Source organism: Rhinopithecus bieti, unplaced genomic scaffold (assembly GCF_001698545.2).
Source record: "Rhinopithecus bieti isolate Rb0 unplaced genomic scaffold, ASM169854v2 scaffold_17420, whole genome shotgun sequence".
Classification (NCBI taxonomy): Eukaryota; Metazoa; Chordata; class Mammalia; order Primates; family Cercopithecidae; genus Rhinopithecus; species Rhinopithecus bieti.
In genome coordinates this window covers 45,366-63,375 of record NW_016808812.1, presented here as the reverse complement: position 1 = coordinate 63,375, position 18,010 = coordinate 45,366, and the positions used below count along the sequence as shown (strand labels likewise).

Genomic DNA, 18,010 nt, shown 5'->3' with positions numbered 1-18,010 from the left:
ACAGAGTCTCACTCTGTTGCCTAGGCTGGAGTGTAGTGGCACAATCTTGGCTCACTGCATCCTCTGCCTCCCAGGTTCAAGTAATTCTCCTGCCTCAGCCTCCCAAGTACCTGGGACTATAGGCGCCTGCCACCACACCTGGCTAATTTTTGTTAGAGACAGGGTTTCACCATGTTGGCCAGGCTGGTCTCGAACTCCTGACCTTAAGTGATCCGCCCGCCTCAGCCTCCCAAAGTGCTGGGATTACAGGTGTGAGCCACTGTACCCAGCCTCATATGTTTTTTAGTGGATTTGTTTGAATCACAATCCAAACAAAGTCTGCATGTTGCATTTAGTTGATATGACTCTTAAGTCTTTTTTATTATATAGGTTTCCCCTTTGCTTATTTTTTCATTTCCTTATGATTTAGTTGTTGAGATAGAATGAAGTAGGGACTGAGTATAATTGTATAAGGTTTATCGGTGTGGATCTTAAGCAGTGACTACATTGGAAAATGAAAACAATAATTTTCTGCTGAAGCACAGCATCCTTGCACCTGTCTTTCAGCACGATGAATGCATGTATATTCCACTGTCTTTTTTTTTTTTTTTTTTAAATAGGTCTCACTCTGTCACCCAGACTGGAGTACAGTGGCGCGATCTTGGTTCACTGCAACCTCTGCCTTCTGGGTTCAAGTGATACTCCTGTTTCAGCCTCCCAATTAGCTGGGATTACAGGCATGGGCCACTACCACCTGGCTACTTTTTGTATTTTTAGTAGAGACAGGTTTTCACCATGTTGGCCAGGCTGGTGTCGAACTCCTGACCTCAAATGATCCACCCACTTTGGCCTCCCAAAGTTCTGGGATTACAGGTGTGAGCCACTGCACCTGGCCTCTATTCCATTGTCTTGATTCATTCATTTGTGACCTTATAACATCTGTCTTTCAGGAGAAACAGCACAGGTGACCGTGAGAAGGCTCTGCAGATCATGCTCCAGGTTCTGCAGAGCTGTGAGCACCCGGGCCCCGACATGTTCTGCCTGTGTGGGAGGATCTACAAGGACATCTTCTTGGATTCAGACTGCAAAGATGACACCAGCCGAGACAGCGCCATTGAGTGGTAAACCCTCAGCCTGAGTTATCAGCACATGCATCTCTTCAAGGAACAGAATCGCATAGGCTGAGGATGTGCATCTCTTCCTTATGTATATGTCTGTCTGCTGGCAGTGAGCAACTATTTGTAGTAAATGTGGTCTGGGAATTTCCAGATTCCCTTTTTGAGAGAAAACCGTGAGAAACAGGGTTTTCTACTGGTCACACTCTTCCCACAGGTACACTTGTTTAAGGGCCAAGAAGGAGGCCCAGCACAATCCTTCCGAGCTCCCACTTCCAGAACCTTGTCCCCCACCACCAGGGCATCATCTTCCCCAGTGATCTGTTCATTCATTCACTTATTCGTTCATTTATTTAACAATGTTCAGTGATGGCTTACTGTGTGCCAGAAACTTTTCTAGGTGGTAGGAATACAGACACAACAGACATGAATCCTGCCCTTGGGGGCCTTGCATTGCTGGTGAGGGAAGTTAAAGAAAGCGACACATATAGGATGTCATGTGAGGGTTGTGGGGAAAAGTTAAGCAGGGAAGGGGATAAAGGAGGGCTCTGAAGGGTGGTCTGCAATTTTAAATAGGGTGGTCAGTGAAGGTGCCTAAAGATAGGAAAGTGATAAGGGAGTGAACTTCACAGGTAACTGGATAACTGGAGAAAGTGTTCTTGGCGGAGGGAACAGCAAGGGCAGAAACTCTGAGGATGAAGCATGCCAGGCACACTCCAGGATGGTCAGCAGTAAGCAAGGGATGGGTGGAGAGCAACATGAAACAGGAAGGGGCAAGACCTTCTTGCTCTGAGTGAGAAGGAACATCAAATGGAGGGTTTGAGCAGAGGAGTGACAAGATCGGACATGCATTTTAACAGGAGTACTCACTGTTATGCAAAGACTGTATTTTAGGGGGTGTATCAGCTATCACTTGCTGCATAACCCAAAACTTAGCAGCTTCAAACAGCAATGATTATGATGTTTCATGATTCTGTGGCTTTGTCAGGCACTTCTTCTGCTGGCTTCACCTGGGCTCACTTCTAAAACTGAAGTCAGCTGTAGGGTCAGGTGTGGCTGGAAGATCCAAATGACCCCGTACACATTTGGCAACTGGTGTTGGCTACTGATGGTGTGCCTCAGCTCTCCACCATGTGGTTCTAATCCTGGTAGACCAGCATTCTTACCTGGTATGCAGAACTCTAAGAGAGTGAACAAGGGAGCAGCAAAGCCTCTAGAGGCTTAGGTTTGGGAACTCACACGTGGTTAACTTCTGCCACATGCTATTGGTCAAAGCAAATCACATGGCCCGCCCACATTCAAAAGGATGGAGGAATATGCTCCACCTCTGGCTAGGAGGAATAGCAAAGTTGCATTGCAGAGGTGCATGCATATTGCAATGGGAGGAATTTGTGGCCATTAAACAGTCTATCACAGGGACAAGGACAGAAGCAGGGAACAGGAGAATATAGCAGTAATTCAGGGGAGAGCTGGTGGTGGCTTGAGCCAGGGTGGTGAGGATAAAAATGTTGAGAAGTTGGATGCAGGATATATTCTGAAGGTGAAACCAACAGGCCCACATCATTCATTTCCATCATAAGAGCTCTTGACATTGCTGTTCTGCTTTCACTCATTTCTAACTGGTTCCTCTCTCTTTCTCTCTCTTCCTTTCATACACACAGGAGGCTCTGTCCTCCCTACCTTCTCTCCATCTGCACTTACTTCTCTGGCAATCCCAGCCACTCTCACACCTAGGGACCCTTAGCTGGAACTCTCCAGCCCAACATCCTAAGTGATGGCCTTACACCTCCCCCCTTTGCCCACCTGTTCTACCTCAAGATGATGCTGGTATTTCAGACTCAACATTTTGAAGGCTGAAGTCATTTACTCTTCTCCAAAAGGTATGGCTTTCAATGTCTTGCTTTCTTACTACTATTCTCTACCCTCCTGGGTGTAAACTTTTGGTCAGTGTTCGATTCATTTTACTCACTTGCTTCCCCATCCAGTCAGGCCCCATTTGCAGCCCTTCTGTGAGCCTTCTTTCACTGCTTGCCAATCCTTTCCCATCACCACTGCCCCCAGTCACTGCCATTTTTTTTTTTCTTGCCAGGAATGTTCTAACAGTACCCAAGTAGACTCCCTGCTTGCTGTCTGTTCAGTCTATCCTTCACAGATTGGTAACTTATTCTTCCTAAACCTCAAGAACCCACCGTGGCTCCCTGCTCCCTACTCTGTAAAAATTCAGACTCTCAGATCACCATTCTAGGTGTCCTGAACACTTTCTCCAACCTACCTCTAGCCCTGTTTCCACTACCTGGTGTGTGTCCAACTAAACTGTAGTTCCTAAGGAGTTTTCCAGACTCCTGTCTCTGTTCCTGCTGTTTTCTATGCTGAGGGTTCCCTTTCCAAATCACTGCTGTTTCATTTCTCTTGCCTTTTTTTTTTTTTTTTTTTTTTTGGGGGGGGAGACTGAGTCTCGCTCTGTCGCCCAGGCTGGAGTGCCATGGTGTGATCTCGGCTCACTGCAAACCTCCACCTCCCTGGTTCAAGCAATTCCCCTGCCTCAGCCTCCTGAGTAGCTGGGATTATAGGCACACGCTACCACGCCCGGCAAATTTTTTTGTATTTTAATAGAGATGGGTTTCACCATGTTGGCCGACTGGTCTGCGAACATCCTGACCTCAGGCAATCCACCCCTGCCTTGCCTCTCACTGCTGGGAATTTATTTCTCTTATTTTTATGCCCATGTCTCAAGCTATCTAGGTGAGATGCGTCTATATGTCTTTGTGAGTTCCTCTACACTTGAATCTGTGTGATTTTTAAGATACTTACCACATTCTTGCTTCTGTTGTTACTAATTACTGTGTAGATCTTTATTATCCCTATGCCCCTAGTGTAATCTTGGAACATAGATGAACCTCATCTTCTTTTTTTAAATTTCCTGTAGTTCTATAGCCACTCGCCTCTCGTGGTGGTGGAGAGGAGTCCACTCAGGGTATCGAAGGGGAAGTTAAATGTTGTAAAGCCAAAACAGAAAGCTGTGTTCCCACTATTGTGGTTGGGCGAATTCAGTCCCCAGGTCAGAAAATCCCCCCCCACTGCCTTTGGCTCCTTCCAAGAAAGTCTAGGAGTTTTTCTCCAGCGGGCTGTCAGAACGGTAGTGGCAAGTAGGTGGCCAGAAGCAAATAAGCTTCGTCTTCTGCTTCAGGGCGTTGGTGGCTGTGGATAAAGCATCTATCTTGGATTTCATCTAACCCCACCACTCTCCACGTGCAGACATGGAGCATATGGCCACAGAGGGTGGGGAGCTGGTCCAAGATCACAGGGGTTGGTTAGTGGGTGAATCTTGGACTTACAAATACTTGCCTGGAGTTCAGATCTTCTCTGCCCCAAAGTTTGCCTGCCTTGACTTCTGGAGAAGCACCCCTCTGCGCTCTTGTCTCAATATATTGTCATAGTAGAAGAAAATTGAAAACGAGTCACATCTAGAAGGAGGTTAGGAATTCAATATTCCCAAAACACACAGGAAAAAAAAAGGTTGAATTTTGTTGACTAAGTAGAAGGGACGTTCTCGGTGTCCTCGATCTGTGTGAGCTATTTGTGTTATGCCTCAGGGAATTGATAAAGGCCATATTTTTAACCTGATTTCAATGATAACTTCTCCTTGAAGAATTGATGTTTTTGTGGTTAAACTGCTGCCGGTCACATGGTGACAAAATTACTACTAGCAAGTCTTTTTGGATATAAACTGTGCACTTAAAGACATTTGTGTCGTTACTTCGTTAAGCTGAGGTTCCTTTTTTCCTGCCTATAATTTTCGATAGTTGATTCATAGAACAGAAATGACTTATTATGTATAGAAAAGCGTATGAAGGAAGATGAGTGAATTGTCTACTGTTAAACCTTTGGTATAAAAATATAATTCCAATTTTGTATCTTATTCCTTATCCTGATATAGTAGATCGCTGTCACTGGCCTTACTTTGCCACTGCTCCTATAGTTATTTGGGATCCAGATTGGAATACTGTCCTCTCTGCAGGAGAAAAGCCCACTCCCTATTGTTAATAAGCAAACATGCTTGCAGCAAGAAATGGCCTACCATTGATTGCCCATTTTTGATTGTAATAAAAAAATACTCAAATGCACTAATTAGAATTCCAACTTTAGAAACAAGGTTTAGGGTGGCAGGGGGGTGGCTTCATGCCTGTAATCCCAGGCTACTCGGGGATGCCGACGGGTGGGAGGATTGCTTGAGCCGCAGGGTTCAAGGCTGCAGCGGTATGTATCGATCGCACTCCAGCCTGGGTGACAGAGTGAGGACCCTGTGTTAAAAAAATGAAAAAAAAAATTAACTGGGCATGGTTGGGCACAAAACCGTGTGGGTCCTAGCTGCTTTGGTGAGGCTGAGTGAGGGATTGCCTTGGGTCCAGGAGTTCCAGGCTGCAGTGAACTATGGGTTACACCTCTGCACTCCGGAACACCAAAATCGTGGTGATCTTCTGGGAGCTAGGATAGAATTGACGTTTAAATTTCTTTCGTGTACTTCGTGATGATTTCCCTATTTTATACGATCCAGTGAGGCTTTTATAATCGCTTTATTAACAAAAAAAAAAAAAACTCCCTGTGTAAGTTAACTGTGTTGCTATTATGCTGTTTTTTTTTTTTTTTTTTTTTTTTTTCTGAGGCAGAGTCTTGCTGCTCTGTCACCCAGGCTGGAGTGCAGTGGTGCGATCTTGGCTTGCTGCAGCTTCCACCTCCCAGGTTCAAGCGAATTCTCCCACCTCAGCCTCCCGAGTAGCTGGGATTACAGGCATGCACCACCACACCCAGCTGATTTTTGTATTTTTTTTGTAGAGATGGGGTTTCACCATGTTGGCCAGGCTGGCCTTAAACTCCTGGCCTCAAGCGATCCACCTGCCTCGGTCTCCCAAAGTGCTGGGATGACAGGCATGAGCCATGGCGCCTGGCCTGTTAAGACAGTTTTGAAGTTACTAGAGAGCTGCATGTGGCTGTTTGTAAAGGTGGTGGTGGGAGGCAAGGGGAATAGGCAACAACAAACTTAAAGAAATAAAACTTTTCATGAGAAAGTTGGTTTATACCATTATTTAAACATTTTTTGTTGTAATATAATCAGACTTTGGTGGTTCTGTAATTATAGGTATCGCAAAGGGTTTGAACTCCAGTCATCTCTCTATTCGGGAATTAATCTTGCAGTTTTGCTGATAGTTGCTGGACAACAATTTGAAACTTCCTTGGAACTAAGGAAAATAGGTAAAGCTGTTTATTACTGCAGATGTTGATGCTTTGATTATACAAGTTTGGCATTAAAAATTATGTTGAAATAACTAGCATTATATCATTATATTTCTGTTCTTTTTTTGAGACAGAGTCTTGCTCAGTTGCCCAGGCTGGAGTGTAGTGGTGTGGTCTTGGCTCACTGCAACCTCCACCTCCTGGGTTCAAGCAATTCTCCTCCCTCAGCCTCCCGAGTAGCTGGGATTACAGGTGCCCGCCACCACACCCAGCTAATTTTTTTTTTTTTGTATTTTTAGTAGAGATGGGATTTCACCATGTTGGCCAGTCTGGTCTCGAACTCTTGACCTCAAGTGATCCGTCTGCCTCAGCATCCCAAAGTGCTGGGATTACAGGCGTGAGCCACCGTGCCCATCCTACTAGCATTATATTTCAAAAGGAACAGTCAGTTACTTTTCCTACAGCGCACTTGAGACAGCAGCCAAAATAAAATACCTGCTTATCCTCAATATGACAGAAACTAAGAAAGATTTTTCTGACTATCTAAAATTCAAATTCTTAAGGTGTCCGGCTGAACAGTTTGTTGGGAAGAAAAGGGAGTTTGGAGAAAATGAACAATTACTGGGATGTGGGTCAGTTCTTCAGCGTCAGCATGCTGGCCAGTGATGTCGGGAAAGCCGTCCAGGCAGCAGAGAGGTTGTTCAAACTGAAACCTCCAGTCTGGTGAGTTGTGTCTGTGTGTTGTCATCACCCATCTCAATACATGACCTTATTCTGAAATGTCTTCCTCAGGGAAAAAAACTTGGAAGTGCAAAAACAATAATCACTATGTTTCTCCTTCTGACTTTTCATTAAAGCAAAGTTAGCACAGACACAACTGCTCTGAGAATTCCCTTGCTTTTATGTGAAGGGAGGGAAAGACAGATCCACACAGAACATATCCCTGCCTGCTCCATCCCTGAGATGAGGCCGTCTATCCTATTAATTTCTGCAGCTTGTCTAGGTCCTTAAGAGCAAAATACTCTTGGCTACTAGTATGTATTATGCATTTGTGAGAAAGCATATAGTGAAGTGAAAAAAGCACACCAAGAAAATGTTTATCACAAATGAAAACTGAAACTAAAAGAACAATAATAGGGTGTGGTAAATAAAACGGTGGCACAGCAACAGCCTTACACAGCCATTTAAATGTGCAGGAAATAATATTTGGAGACGGTGAAAGTGTGTTCGTGGTTTGTTGTAGAATAAGAAAAGCCAGCTCCTGGGTAGATTTTCCTGTATCAGTGGTTCTCAAATTTTATTGTACGTCAGAATCAACCTATGTTGATTGAAACAAAGACTGGGCATAGTGGCTTATACCTGTAATCCCGGCACTCCGGGAGGCCGAGGTGGGAGGATTGCTTGAGCCCAGTAGCTTGAGACCAGTCTGGCTAATAGAGTGAGATCCAGTCTCTACCAAAAAAAAAAAAATAGCCAGGCATGGTGACACATACCTGTGGTCCCAGCTACTCGGGAAGGCTGCGGTAGGAGGATCGCTTGAGCCCGGGAGGTCAAGGCTGCAGCGAGCTGTGATTGCATGACTGCAATCCAGCCTGGGTGACAGAGTGAGACCCTCTCTCAAAAGTAAATAGGTAAAATAAAGAAATAAAACACAGATTGCTGGGCCCACTCTCAGGATTTCTGGCTCAGTAGGTCTGGGGTGGAGCCTGAGAATTTGCACTTACAAATTCCAAGCTGCTGCTGCTGCTCTGGTGACCACACCTTGAGAACCATTGTTCTATATGATCTTGTTTTAATTAAAAATAAGTGTTTGGCATGTGACTTGTAGGGAAAGGCCCAGGTGGGGTGGGCGGTATTGGATTTCCCCGTAGACATGAAGCTCGGTTAGAATTGTGGTTATCTAATTGATTGCTATAGTCTCATAGTAAATGCTCAATAGATACTTGTATAATCAATAAATGGTGAATGATTTTCTTCAGAATATTGACAGTGGTTGTGTCAGGGAGATAGCCTTATAAGGATTTTATTCTGTTTTTTTTTTTATTTCTTACCTTTGTTTTCTGATTTTCTTACCTTTGTCTTCTGATTTTCTTAAATGCATATGGATTATTTATATAACTTTAAAAAACATACTTTTAATGATTTGTGTTCCTTGGCCATCCCTTACATCCTAGTTCAGCGGGTCCATCCGGATTACCGGGGGTAGGAATCTCTTCAGTCATAATTAGTTTGACCCTATTTCTTCCCAATCTGAAGGAACTTAAATTTGCCCCTCAAACCCCTTGAAAGTTCTCTGAGGCTGAGAGGACACAGAGCCAGGCTGGGCCTCTAGCCCTCCTGGAGTGGCTGCTATTTGAAAATTACTAATCTTAAAGTGCATTGCTGTTATCTGGGCAAGATGGAGCCGACTTCAGGGAGTGGAGACCCCAGGATTGGATACAATCCCATTACGTCAGCACCTGGGCTCACTTATAGGACTTACACTGTTATTACCTGTTGTTAGGAGTCCCCAAGACCCTTCTCAGGTTCATGATTTGCTGGAAGGACTCACAGAACTCAGAAAGGCTGTTATACTCTTAGTTATGGTTTATTACAATGAAAGGATACAGATTAAAATCAGCAAAGGCAGAAAGGTACATAGGGTAGAGTCCAGGGGAGACCAGGTGCAAGCTTCCAGTTGTCCTTTCCCGGTGGAGTCATGTGGACAGTGCTTAATTCTCCCAGCAAAAACGTGTGACAACATGCATGAAGTCTTGCCAACCAGTAAAGCTCATTGAGCCTTAATGTCCGGGGTTTTTATTGGGGATGAGTCACGTGGGCATGGAGTCCTCATGTGGCTGATATTAATACCTCAGCTCCAACCTCTCCAGAGGTCAAACTGATACAATATGGCCTAGGACAAGGACTGTGAATCATATCGTTAGCATAAACTATCTAGGATGGCCCAAGGTCCCAGATAAACAGAGACGCTTTTAGCTGGCAGTATATCCCAAGGGCTTAGAGGTGATCTCCCAGTAGCCAGTCCAGGGCCAGATCTTTCTTTTGAATGTGTGGAGTTTGGACAGCACAGGCCTGCTGAGTACCCAAGCAAGTCAGTTGGAGTCTAGCTGGCCTATCTTCCCAGGATAGCTCCAGCTTTTATCCTCAAAGAGCAAAATAATACTATGATGCTTTCAGCTGAAGCATTCTGTTTAGTACCAAAGAGGTTGTGACCACCACTGCCTGGCCCCTATGTTCCAAAAAGTTCAATATGCCTGAAAAGAGCAAAGGTGTGGTCAGAGTCAAGATGTCATAACATCAAAATCTACCTAGTCAGATTCTAATTTTTTAAAAAATAAAAGACAATGAGTTTGACTAGTGATTGCCAGGAGTAAGGGAGTGGGTGGGATGAGAGGGAAGTAGGCATGATGGTGGGAAGGCAACACGAAGGGTCCCTGTGGGGATGGAAATTTCTCTGTCTTGCCTTGTATCAGTGACAACATCCTGGTTGCGGTATTTTACTATGGTTTTTGTAGGATGCTTACCATTGGAGTAAACCTGGTCAAAGATATATGGGTTCTCTCTGTATTGTTTCTTAGCACTTCATGTAAAGGTAAATGTAAAATTACCTCAAAATAACATGTTTAATTAAAAGAAAATGAGTTTGAAATTCTGTCATTTTGTAATTGCTTTGAACTTTGAACTACAGCTGACCATTGAACAATGTGGGGGTTAGGGGCTCAGTTGAAAATTGACCAAAAACTTAACTACTAATAGCCTGCTGTTGACTGGAAGCCTTACCAATAACATAAACAATATTTTGTATTTTATATTTTGCAAAAGTGCAGGATTTTGCAACCACTGACATAGCTGCAGTGACGGCTTCATGAATTTCCTTTTCTATTTTGCAACGATTTTAGGCTGGATTCATTTGTCTTGAAATGGCAGCAGCTGTAACTGCAGAACTCAATCTGCAGTACATATCAAGCAATTCAACTTTTTCTGGTAATGTCATGACTTCTCTCTGCTTCTTGGGAACGTTTCCAGTATCACTAGTGGCACTCTGTATGGGTCCCATGGTGTTACTCAAGGTTTATGGTATAGCACTAAAAACAATGAAGAATGCACGAGAACCATGAGTGATCACTTTTTACTATGATCTGCAATTTACTGGAGAGATGAACTGCTCATGCAAAAATGATCAGTCTCACATGGTGGAGTGCAGTGGCGCGATCTCGGCTCACTGTAACCTCTGTCTTTCAGCTTCAAGCAGTCCTCCTGCCTTAGCCTCCCAAGTAGCTGGGACTCTAGACCTATAGACGCCTGCCACTGCATCCAGCTAAATTTTGTATTTTTAGTAGAGACAGGATTTCGCCATGTTGGCCTGGCTGGTCTTGAACTCCTGACCTCAGGTGATCTGCTCACCTAGGCCTCCCAGAGTGCTGGGATTACAGGTGTAAGCCACCGCGCCTGGCCACATGGTGGAGTTTTAAGCAGATACTTACAACATGAGCTCACCACAATAGCAACAGGAGGTGGCTACAAAATTCTTACAGTGGTGCAGTACGCACTACAGTTAATTTTATGCAGTCTTGATTTAATACCGCATCTTTACATTTGTTTATATTTCTCTTGACTGGGAATGGTGCCATATACAGTCTGTAAGTGTGTGTGTGTGTAAGTTTTGGTCCATTTTAACTTTTTATAAGAGATTTGTATATATTTTGGGTAGTAAATGATAAAATAGACTAGTGTCTACATATATTTTATGCATTCATGGCATACCTAGCTTTTTCTAAATTTTTTGATATTTCTAGGCTGCACACTTCATCTGCAAAGTTTTCCAAATTGTCGCACATCTCCGGAACATTTTCCAGTGTATTTATTGGGAAAAAAAATCTGTGTATAAGCGGACCTCCACAGTTCATACTTGTGTTGTTCAAGAGTCAGCTGTGCCTGCCCTTGTTATTTAAAACAGTTATCACATGCTTTCCAATCTCCCATTTTAGACAATAGGTACTAAAATTGAGGTTTAGCCCAATGTTGGTAAAAAGCCACGTTGTGTTATTTTGTTGGATGGACTTTGCCTACTGCTTGGGTTTTCTTAATTAGTTTTGTGGCTGCTGAGCAGTCATTTATGAAGCACTCATGGCATAATATGAATTTAAGTGAATAAAAGCTTTTGGAAAGCTTCTTTTAAAGGGACTTGAATTGAATTCAATTTCTTTAGGAATCCAATATATTGCTGTTTGTGATTTTTCCAGGTACCTGCGATCATTAGTTCAGAACTTGTTACTAATTCGGCGCTTCAAGAAACCCATTATTGAACACTCACCCAGGCAAGAGCGGCTGAACTTCTGGTTAGATATAATTTTTGAGGCAACAAATGAAGTCACTAATGGACTCAGATTTCCGGTAAGATATGCTAAATCCATTTTTTTTTTTTTAAGATTAGGAAAAAAACTAGGGATTGGTGCTATTTAACTATTGAATACTCTGAACTGAAGAAAACCGTAGAGTAATTTTAAATGTTGGGATAAACATCAATCTTATGTGAAATCAGTAAGGGATAGATCAGCTCACTGATAGATCGTTGGCCATGTGCTCTGTAGTAGTCATTCTCAATTGGAAGCAACTTTGTCCCCCTGAGGTACCTCTGGCAATGTCCAGAGACATTTTTGGTGGTCATGACTTGGGGAGAAGGTGACGCTACTGGCATCTGGTGGATAGAGACCAGGGATGCTGTTGAACATCCCATAATGCAAAGGACAGCCCTTTCCCATAAAGAATTATCCAGCCCAAAATGTCACTAGTGCCAAAGTGGACAAACTTTCCTCTAAAATAATGTAGCACTACGAATGGAAACTTGGAATTCAGCATGGTTTCCTGTTAAGCTTTGGATTGCCTGTAAGGCCACTAATTAATATTTAAAACGTATCAAAAAGGCAAAATTGCTTTTAGCTTTTCATTGAGTTTTTGTTTTAATGTTATGACCATCTTAGAGTCATGAGTGAAATATGTGAATGTCTTGGAAATTGAACTTCAGATAATTGTGTTCCATATTTATGCTTTGAGAGTTTGTGAACAGCCCATTTCCAAGAATTTCATTAAGCATCTAATAAAAGATTATTTGAAATGATTGATAATTATTTTGTTGCTGGTTAATAATACATTTTAAAATCTTTTTTTAGTTATGAAATATTTCAAATCTACTGAAAGGTACAAAAAAAAATGGAGCAGACAACAGCGTAATCTCTAACCAGGTTTAGTGATCTTAAACATGTTGCTTTGTTTTGGAGATTTATTCCCTCTCTCCCTCCCCATCTCGCCCCTCCTCTTTCTCTTCCCCTCCTCTTTTTTTTTTTTTTTTTTTTTTTTGTTGTTGTTGTTGTTTGTTTTTTGAGATGGAGTCTCGTGCAGTGGTGTGATGTCGGCTCACTGCAACCTCCACCTCCTGGGTTCAAGCGATCCTCCTGCCTCAGCCCCCTGAGCAGCTGGGATTACCGGTGCACACCACCACACTCATCTAATTTTTGTATTTTTAGTAGAGACGGGCTTCACCATGTTGGCCAGGCTGGTCTCGAACTCCTGACCTCAGGTGATCCGCCCACCTTGGCCTCCCAAAGTGCCCTCCTCTTTCTCTCCCCACTTCCTTCCTTTCGCTGCCTTCTTCCCTCCTTTTCCCCCTTTTCTCTTTCTTTCCCCTCTCTCCTTTCTCCCCTCTCCTCCTTCTAGCTCCCTTTCTCCCCACCCTTTCTCCCCACTCTCCTCCTCCTCACCTTTTTCTCCCTCTCTCTCTCCCCGCTCCTCCTCTCTCTTAACAAAATAACACCTTACTGATGGGCCATCACCTCCTTTTTTATCTCCTTGCATCTTCCCCCCACCCACCTCCAAAGAGATGGCATTTCAATATGTTGCCCTTGAACTCCTGGGCTCAAGTGATCCTCCGACCTCAGCCTCCCAAAGTGCTAGGATTACAGGCTTGAGCCACTGTGCCTGGCCCTCAGTGAGGATTTATTGAGTACGGACCTCCCCGCCTCCTTGCTGGGCAGGGTGCGCTGTGGTGCGCTGTGTTTCCTACCTGTGTACGTTAACAGGCATCTCTTCTTGTTTCAGGTTCTGGTGATAGAGCCAACCAAAGTGTACCAGCCTTCTTACGTTTCCATAAACAATGAAGCCGAGGAGAGAACAGTTTCTTTATGGCATGTCTCACCCACAGAAATGGTAAGGAGGAAAACTCACAAGCAATTTAATCAAAGATTAAATTTTCAAATAGGAAAGTCTGGATGGTAGTATTTGAAGGAATAGGCAACCGTGTTTAACTTCTGAATTTTGAGAATATATGAGAGAGTATGATCACAGATGAGAGAAAGAAGATTTTTCCATTGTGTGTGTGTGTATGCATATGTGTGTATGTGGGCATGTGGTGAGGTGTGGGGGGGAGGAGTGTGTGTGTGTGTGTGTGTGTGTGTGTGTGTGTGTGTATAAAAACATTAAATACAGGTTTGTTAGTTTTTTTTATATAGTTAAACCATAGGGAAGTGGGTAGAGGATACAGGCTGGTGTGTTGGTTCACACCTATAGTCCCAACACTTTGGGAGGCCAAGGCAGGTGGATTGCTTGAGCCCAGGAGTTCAAGACCAGACTGGGCGACACAGCAAAACCCCGTCTCTACAAAAGGTAAATTTAAAAAACTAGCCAGTCATAGTGGTGCACATCTCCCAACTGCTTGGGAGGCTGAAGTGGGAGGATCACTTGAACCTGGGAGGCCGAGGCCACAATGAGCTATGATTGTACCACTGCACTCAAGCCTGGGCAACGGTGAGACCCTGTCTCTAGAAAAATAAAATAGTAATATATTTTTAAAAGCACTTAGACTGGCTTTCTTGATGAATCTCAACCATTACTGGATCCTGTGGCTTTCCAGATAAAACTCAGACTCTTTTACTAAGTGTTCAAGTCCCTCCGTATACAATCCTGCCCCCTCCCTTCCTCTTTCTCTCCAGCCCTCAATGCCAGTCAGGCTGTCTTCTTACCAGCCCCTGAACTGTCCCTGCTGGAGCTCCTGTCTACCCTTTTATTTCCATCCTTGTTCCTTTTGGGATTTCCTTCTTCCGATTATCCAAGTCCTCGCTTTTGCAAAGCCATCTTTAACCGCCCCTTCATTCCTTGCACGGAGTGTCTCTAGGCTACCAACTGCCTGTATCATGCACAGAAGAACATCCTAAGAATGCCCATACATGACTTCTATATGTTTGTAGCTGTAGGAGCTACGGAATAGTTACCCACTCCTGAACAAATGCCTGTTGATTACGACATAAAATGTGGTGTTTACTTAACTAGTAAATGTTTCTCCCAAATCAAGTTCTCTAAAGCCATCCTGGAATAGACCTGCCATCGGGAAAGACTTTGGAAACTCATGTGGCTAAGCTTTCTGTATATGTGCAGTCTCCTGCAGGTGGCTGTGGGTCAGACAAGACTCTCTCGAGTCTGCCCTGGCTCCCATTTCTGTGTCTGAATCCAAAGGCAGACTCCTGCTGTCTGCCACTATCCTCTCTGCATGACTTTGGACTCATGTCTCCTCTGAAATACACTTAGCCTTTCTATGCAGTTGGATGTGATTTGCTGACTTTCATATTCTCATACCCTCTTATGAGAAGCCTCCAGTGGCTTCCTGTCTCACGCAGAGTCAAAGCTGATGTCCCGAGAGTGGCCTAGAGGTCCTGCATGATTTGCCCATGAGCTCTCCAACCTCTTCTTCCACTCCCATCCCGCTCACTCCACTGTAGCCATATTTGCCTGTTTGTTGGTCCCTGAATGTGCCAGGCACACCCCTGCCTCAGGGCCTTTGCACTTGCTGTTCCCTCTGCCTGGAAGTCTTCCCCCAGGCATCCGCGTGGCTTCCTCCTTCCCCTGCTTTAGCTTTCTGTTCAGAAGTCATCAGCGATGCCTACCCTGAACATCCTGTTGAATAACGTGACCCCCTGCCCTATCTGAATGCCCTTCCCTGCTTTGTCTGTCTTCATAACACTTTTCACCGCCCCCCATGCTATGATTTTACTATTTAATCTATTGTCCATCTCTCTTCACTCACATGTAAGGCCCATGGGGGCAGGAATTTTGTGGTTCTCTGCTGTGTCTTCAGTATTAGTACTTTGCCTAGCACATACATGGTAGGTGCTTGATCAACACGTATAACTAAAACTTCTCCCTTCGGGAACCATCTTCCCAGTCTGTTCCTGTTGTCATTGCTGTGCTCAGTCACGTGGTTCTCATACTTTTCTTCTCTGGGTGGCTTAGTTGGTCACTTGTGACATTCCTCAGGCCAACCAAATGGATTTTTTTTTTTTTTTTTGAGACAGGATCTCACTCTGTCCACTCCAGCCTAGGCTGGAGTGCAGTGGAGTGATTTTGGCTCACTGCAACCTCCACCTCCTGGGTTCAACTGATTCTCCCACCTCAGCCTCCTGAGTATCTGGGACTACAGGCGTGTGCCACCATGCCCAGCTCATTTTTGTATTTTTAGTAGAGAAGGGGTTTCACCATGTTGGCCAGACTGGTCTCAAAGTCCTGACCTCAAGTGACCACTCCCCCCCACCCGGCACCTTGGCCTCCCGGAGTGCTGGAATTACAGGTGTAAGCCACCACACCTGGCCCAAATGGATTTTCCTACTTAAAATTAGTTTCTGCAGTTGGCGATGTATTGATGTTGTTGCCTGTGGATTTTCCAAAACTGGAGTTTCAGATGTTCCTTCTCAGGCTTAGCTTTGTGCAAAGTGTAATGGTAGTGAAGGGAGGGGACCAAGTTAGTTTCTGTTTGTAAGTGCAACTTGGTGCTGCCTGAAATCCCAGTTAGTTTTTCTATTAGTCATGGTAGGCTAGCTTCTAAAACAGCCTCTAAATCTCAATATCTTAACATGATAAAAGTTTATCTATGCCTCATATCATATCCAGGTTGCAGAAGGTGGCAGTTGGGGGGCATTCCATCTTGCACTGTATGGGGGAAGGAAATAGAGGGTTGCTGTGGAGTTTATGAGTCATGCCTGCAGGCGATGCACAGCATTCCTGCTCACATCCCATTGGTCAAAACTCCACTGTATAGCTCTCTAGCTGCAAGGGAGGCTGGGAAATGTAGTTCAGCTTTCTGTGCAGGGAGAAGAGGAAGACTGATGAGTGCTGAAAGGTATCTGCCACAGTCTTGCCTCTCCCAGTATTTTCGCAAGTCATTCAACGTAGGTGGGCTGTTCTCATGCTTGTTCTAGAGTTTGCCTACTATGTTGACAGAAGAGGAAAAGCCTCTCACTGTGTGTTTATTCTATGCTTATTATTTCTATCTGAAACTCAGATCATTTCAAATTTACATCACTTAAACTGGATGAGAGATACAAACGAATTTTTATAATACGTAAGAAAATGTTTCTGGTGTTCCAAGTTATACAAGGTTTATTGCTCTAACCTGTAAAGAAAAATCACTACTGCAGGTAAAATAGCAGAAATGATTGACCATAGAATGAAACAAAAAAAATCTTTTGCTTAAAAAAACTCAAACTATTGACTTCTGTCTTTGATAACTTGCAGAAACAAATGCACGAATGGAATTTTACAGCCTCTTCCATAAAGGGAATAAGGTAAGAACATAGGAGAAAATGGAGTTACTGTTTTAATGCAAATGATGATAATGTTTTATGCACTTTAATGTTTCCACTTACTCATAATATGGAATGTTGTTATTTTTAATGGAATCCAAAATGTACTCTCTTCTGTTTTGTTGTCCTGCCTGAGCTAGTTATTAATACTAGTGTACTCCTGGTAAGAGCTTCTTGGATTGTTATAATAGAGTAGCTTTGCTCATACTCAGCAGACTAAACTCACTTGTGTCATTTTTTTTTTTTTTAAAGAAGTGATCTGTAGGAAGAGAAGATGTATCTTTTTTGAGCCAAAGATGTTCAAGTGCTCAGTGACTCTGAGAACTGAAGCCAGGAGATGACTAGTGGTGACACTTGGGTTGGGATCTTGTGGACAGAGTAATGGAGCTGGGAGATTTTTTTCAGGGAGGGCACGAGGTGGTGTATTCTGGTGAGAGGCGTAGTTCTTAGCATTTTGGATCAGGAGTGGTAACCGTTTGGGCCTGAGCTGTGTGGCCTCACCCGAGCAGGGCTAAACATCTCAGCTGCACTTGTCACCCTGGCAGTTCATTCGAGGGTGAGACTGGCTCTGAAGTAGATGTGAGTTCTAATCTCTCTTTGCTGTGTGATGTTAGGAAAGTCACTCAGCTGCTCTAAGTCTCAGTTTCTTCACTATTTTCTTCAAATAAAGGGCTTGGACTAGAACATTCCTTTCTCTGATTCTGAGGCTATCTCAGCCACTGAATGAATCCCCAGTTTTTTCCAGACACAGTATGATCCTGTCCTGGAAACATCCGTATTGAAATTAGAATACCGTCGATATCACTTAAAAGGAGGGAAATAATTTAAGTACAAAGTGGTGCGTTGGGGTGATACTGCCCAGGAAATACAAGGCAATTTGAAATACACTAAACAAAGCATACACAAAGCAGCAGAAAAGGGAATAAAATATGGTCTCTGTCCTCGTCTGTACCTGACTCTGCAGCTCATCCAACAAGCAATATTCAGCTTGCCTGGACATAGCTAGTGACAGAAAATCTGCTAGTAGATGATTTTTTTTTTTTTTTTTTTTTTTTTTTT

General features: G+C 43.7%; 1 protein-coding gene across 1 annotated transcript in view; it reads left to right on the top strand.

Moving 5' to 3' along the window:
- Positions 1-18,010, top strand: part of MAP3K15 (mitogen-activated protein kinase kinase kinase 15) — a gene marked incomplete at its 3' end in the record, with an annotated part of 115,319 nt that overhangs the window by 58,681 nt on the left and 38,628 nt on the right. Inside the window, exons 6-11 of the mRNA XM_017887235.1 lie at positions 930-1,100; positions 6,232-6,344; positions 6,890-7,049; positions 11,570-11,720; positions 13,422-13,529; positions 16,884-16,933. Of these exons, the coding sequence (XP_017742724.1) occupies positions 930-1,100; positions 6,232-6,344; positions 6,890-7,049; positions 11,570-11,720; positions 13,422-13,529; positions 16,884-16,933 (753 nt within the window). The remainder of the gene's footprint in view (positions 1-929; positions 1,101-6,231; positions 6,345-6,889; positions 7,050-11,569; positions 11,721-13,421; positions 13,530-16,883; positions 16,934-18,010) is intronic.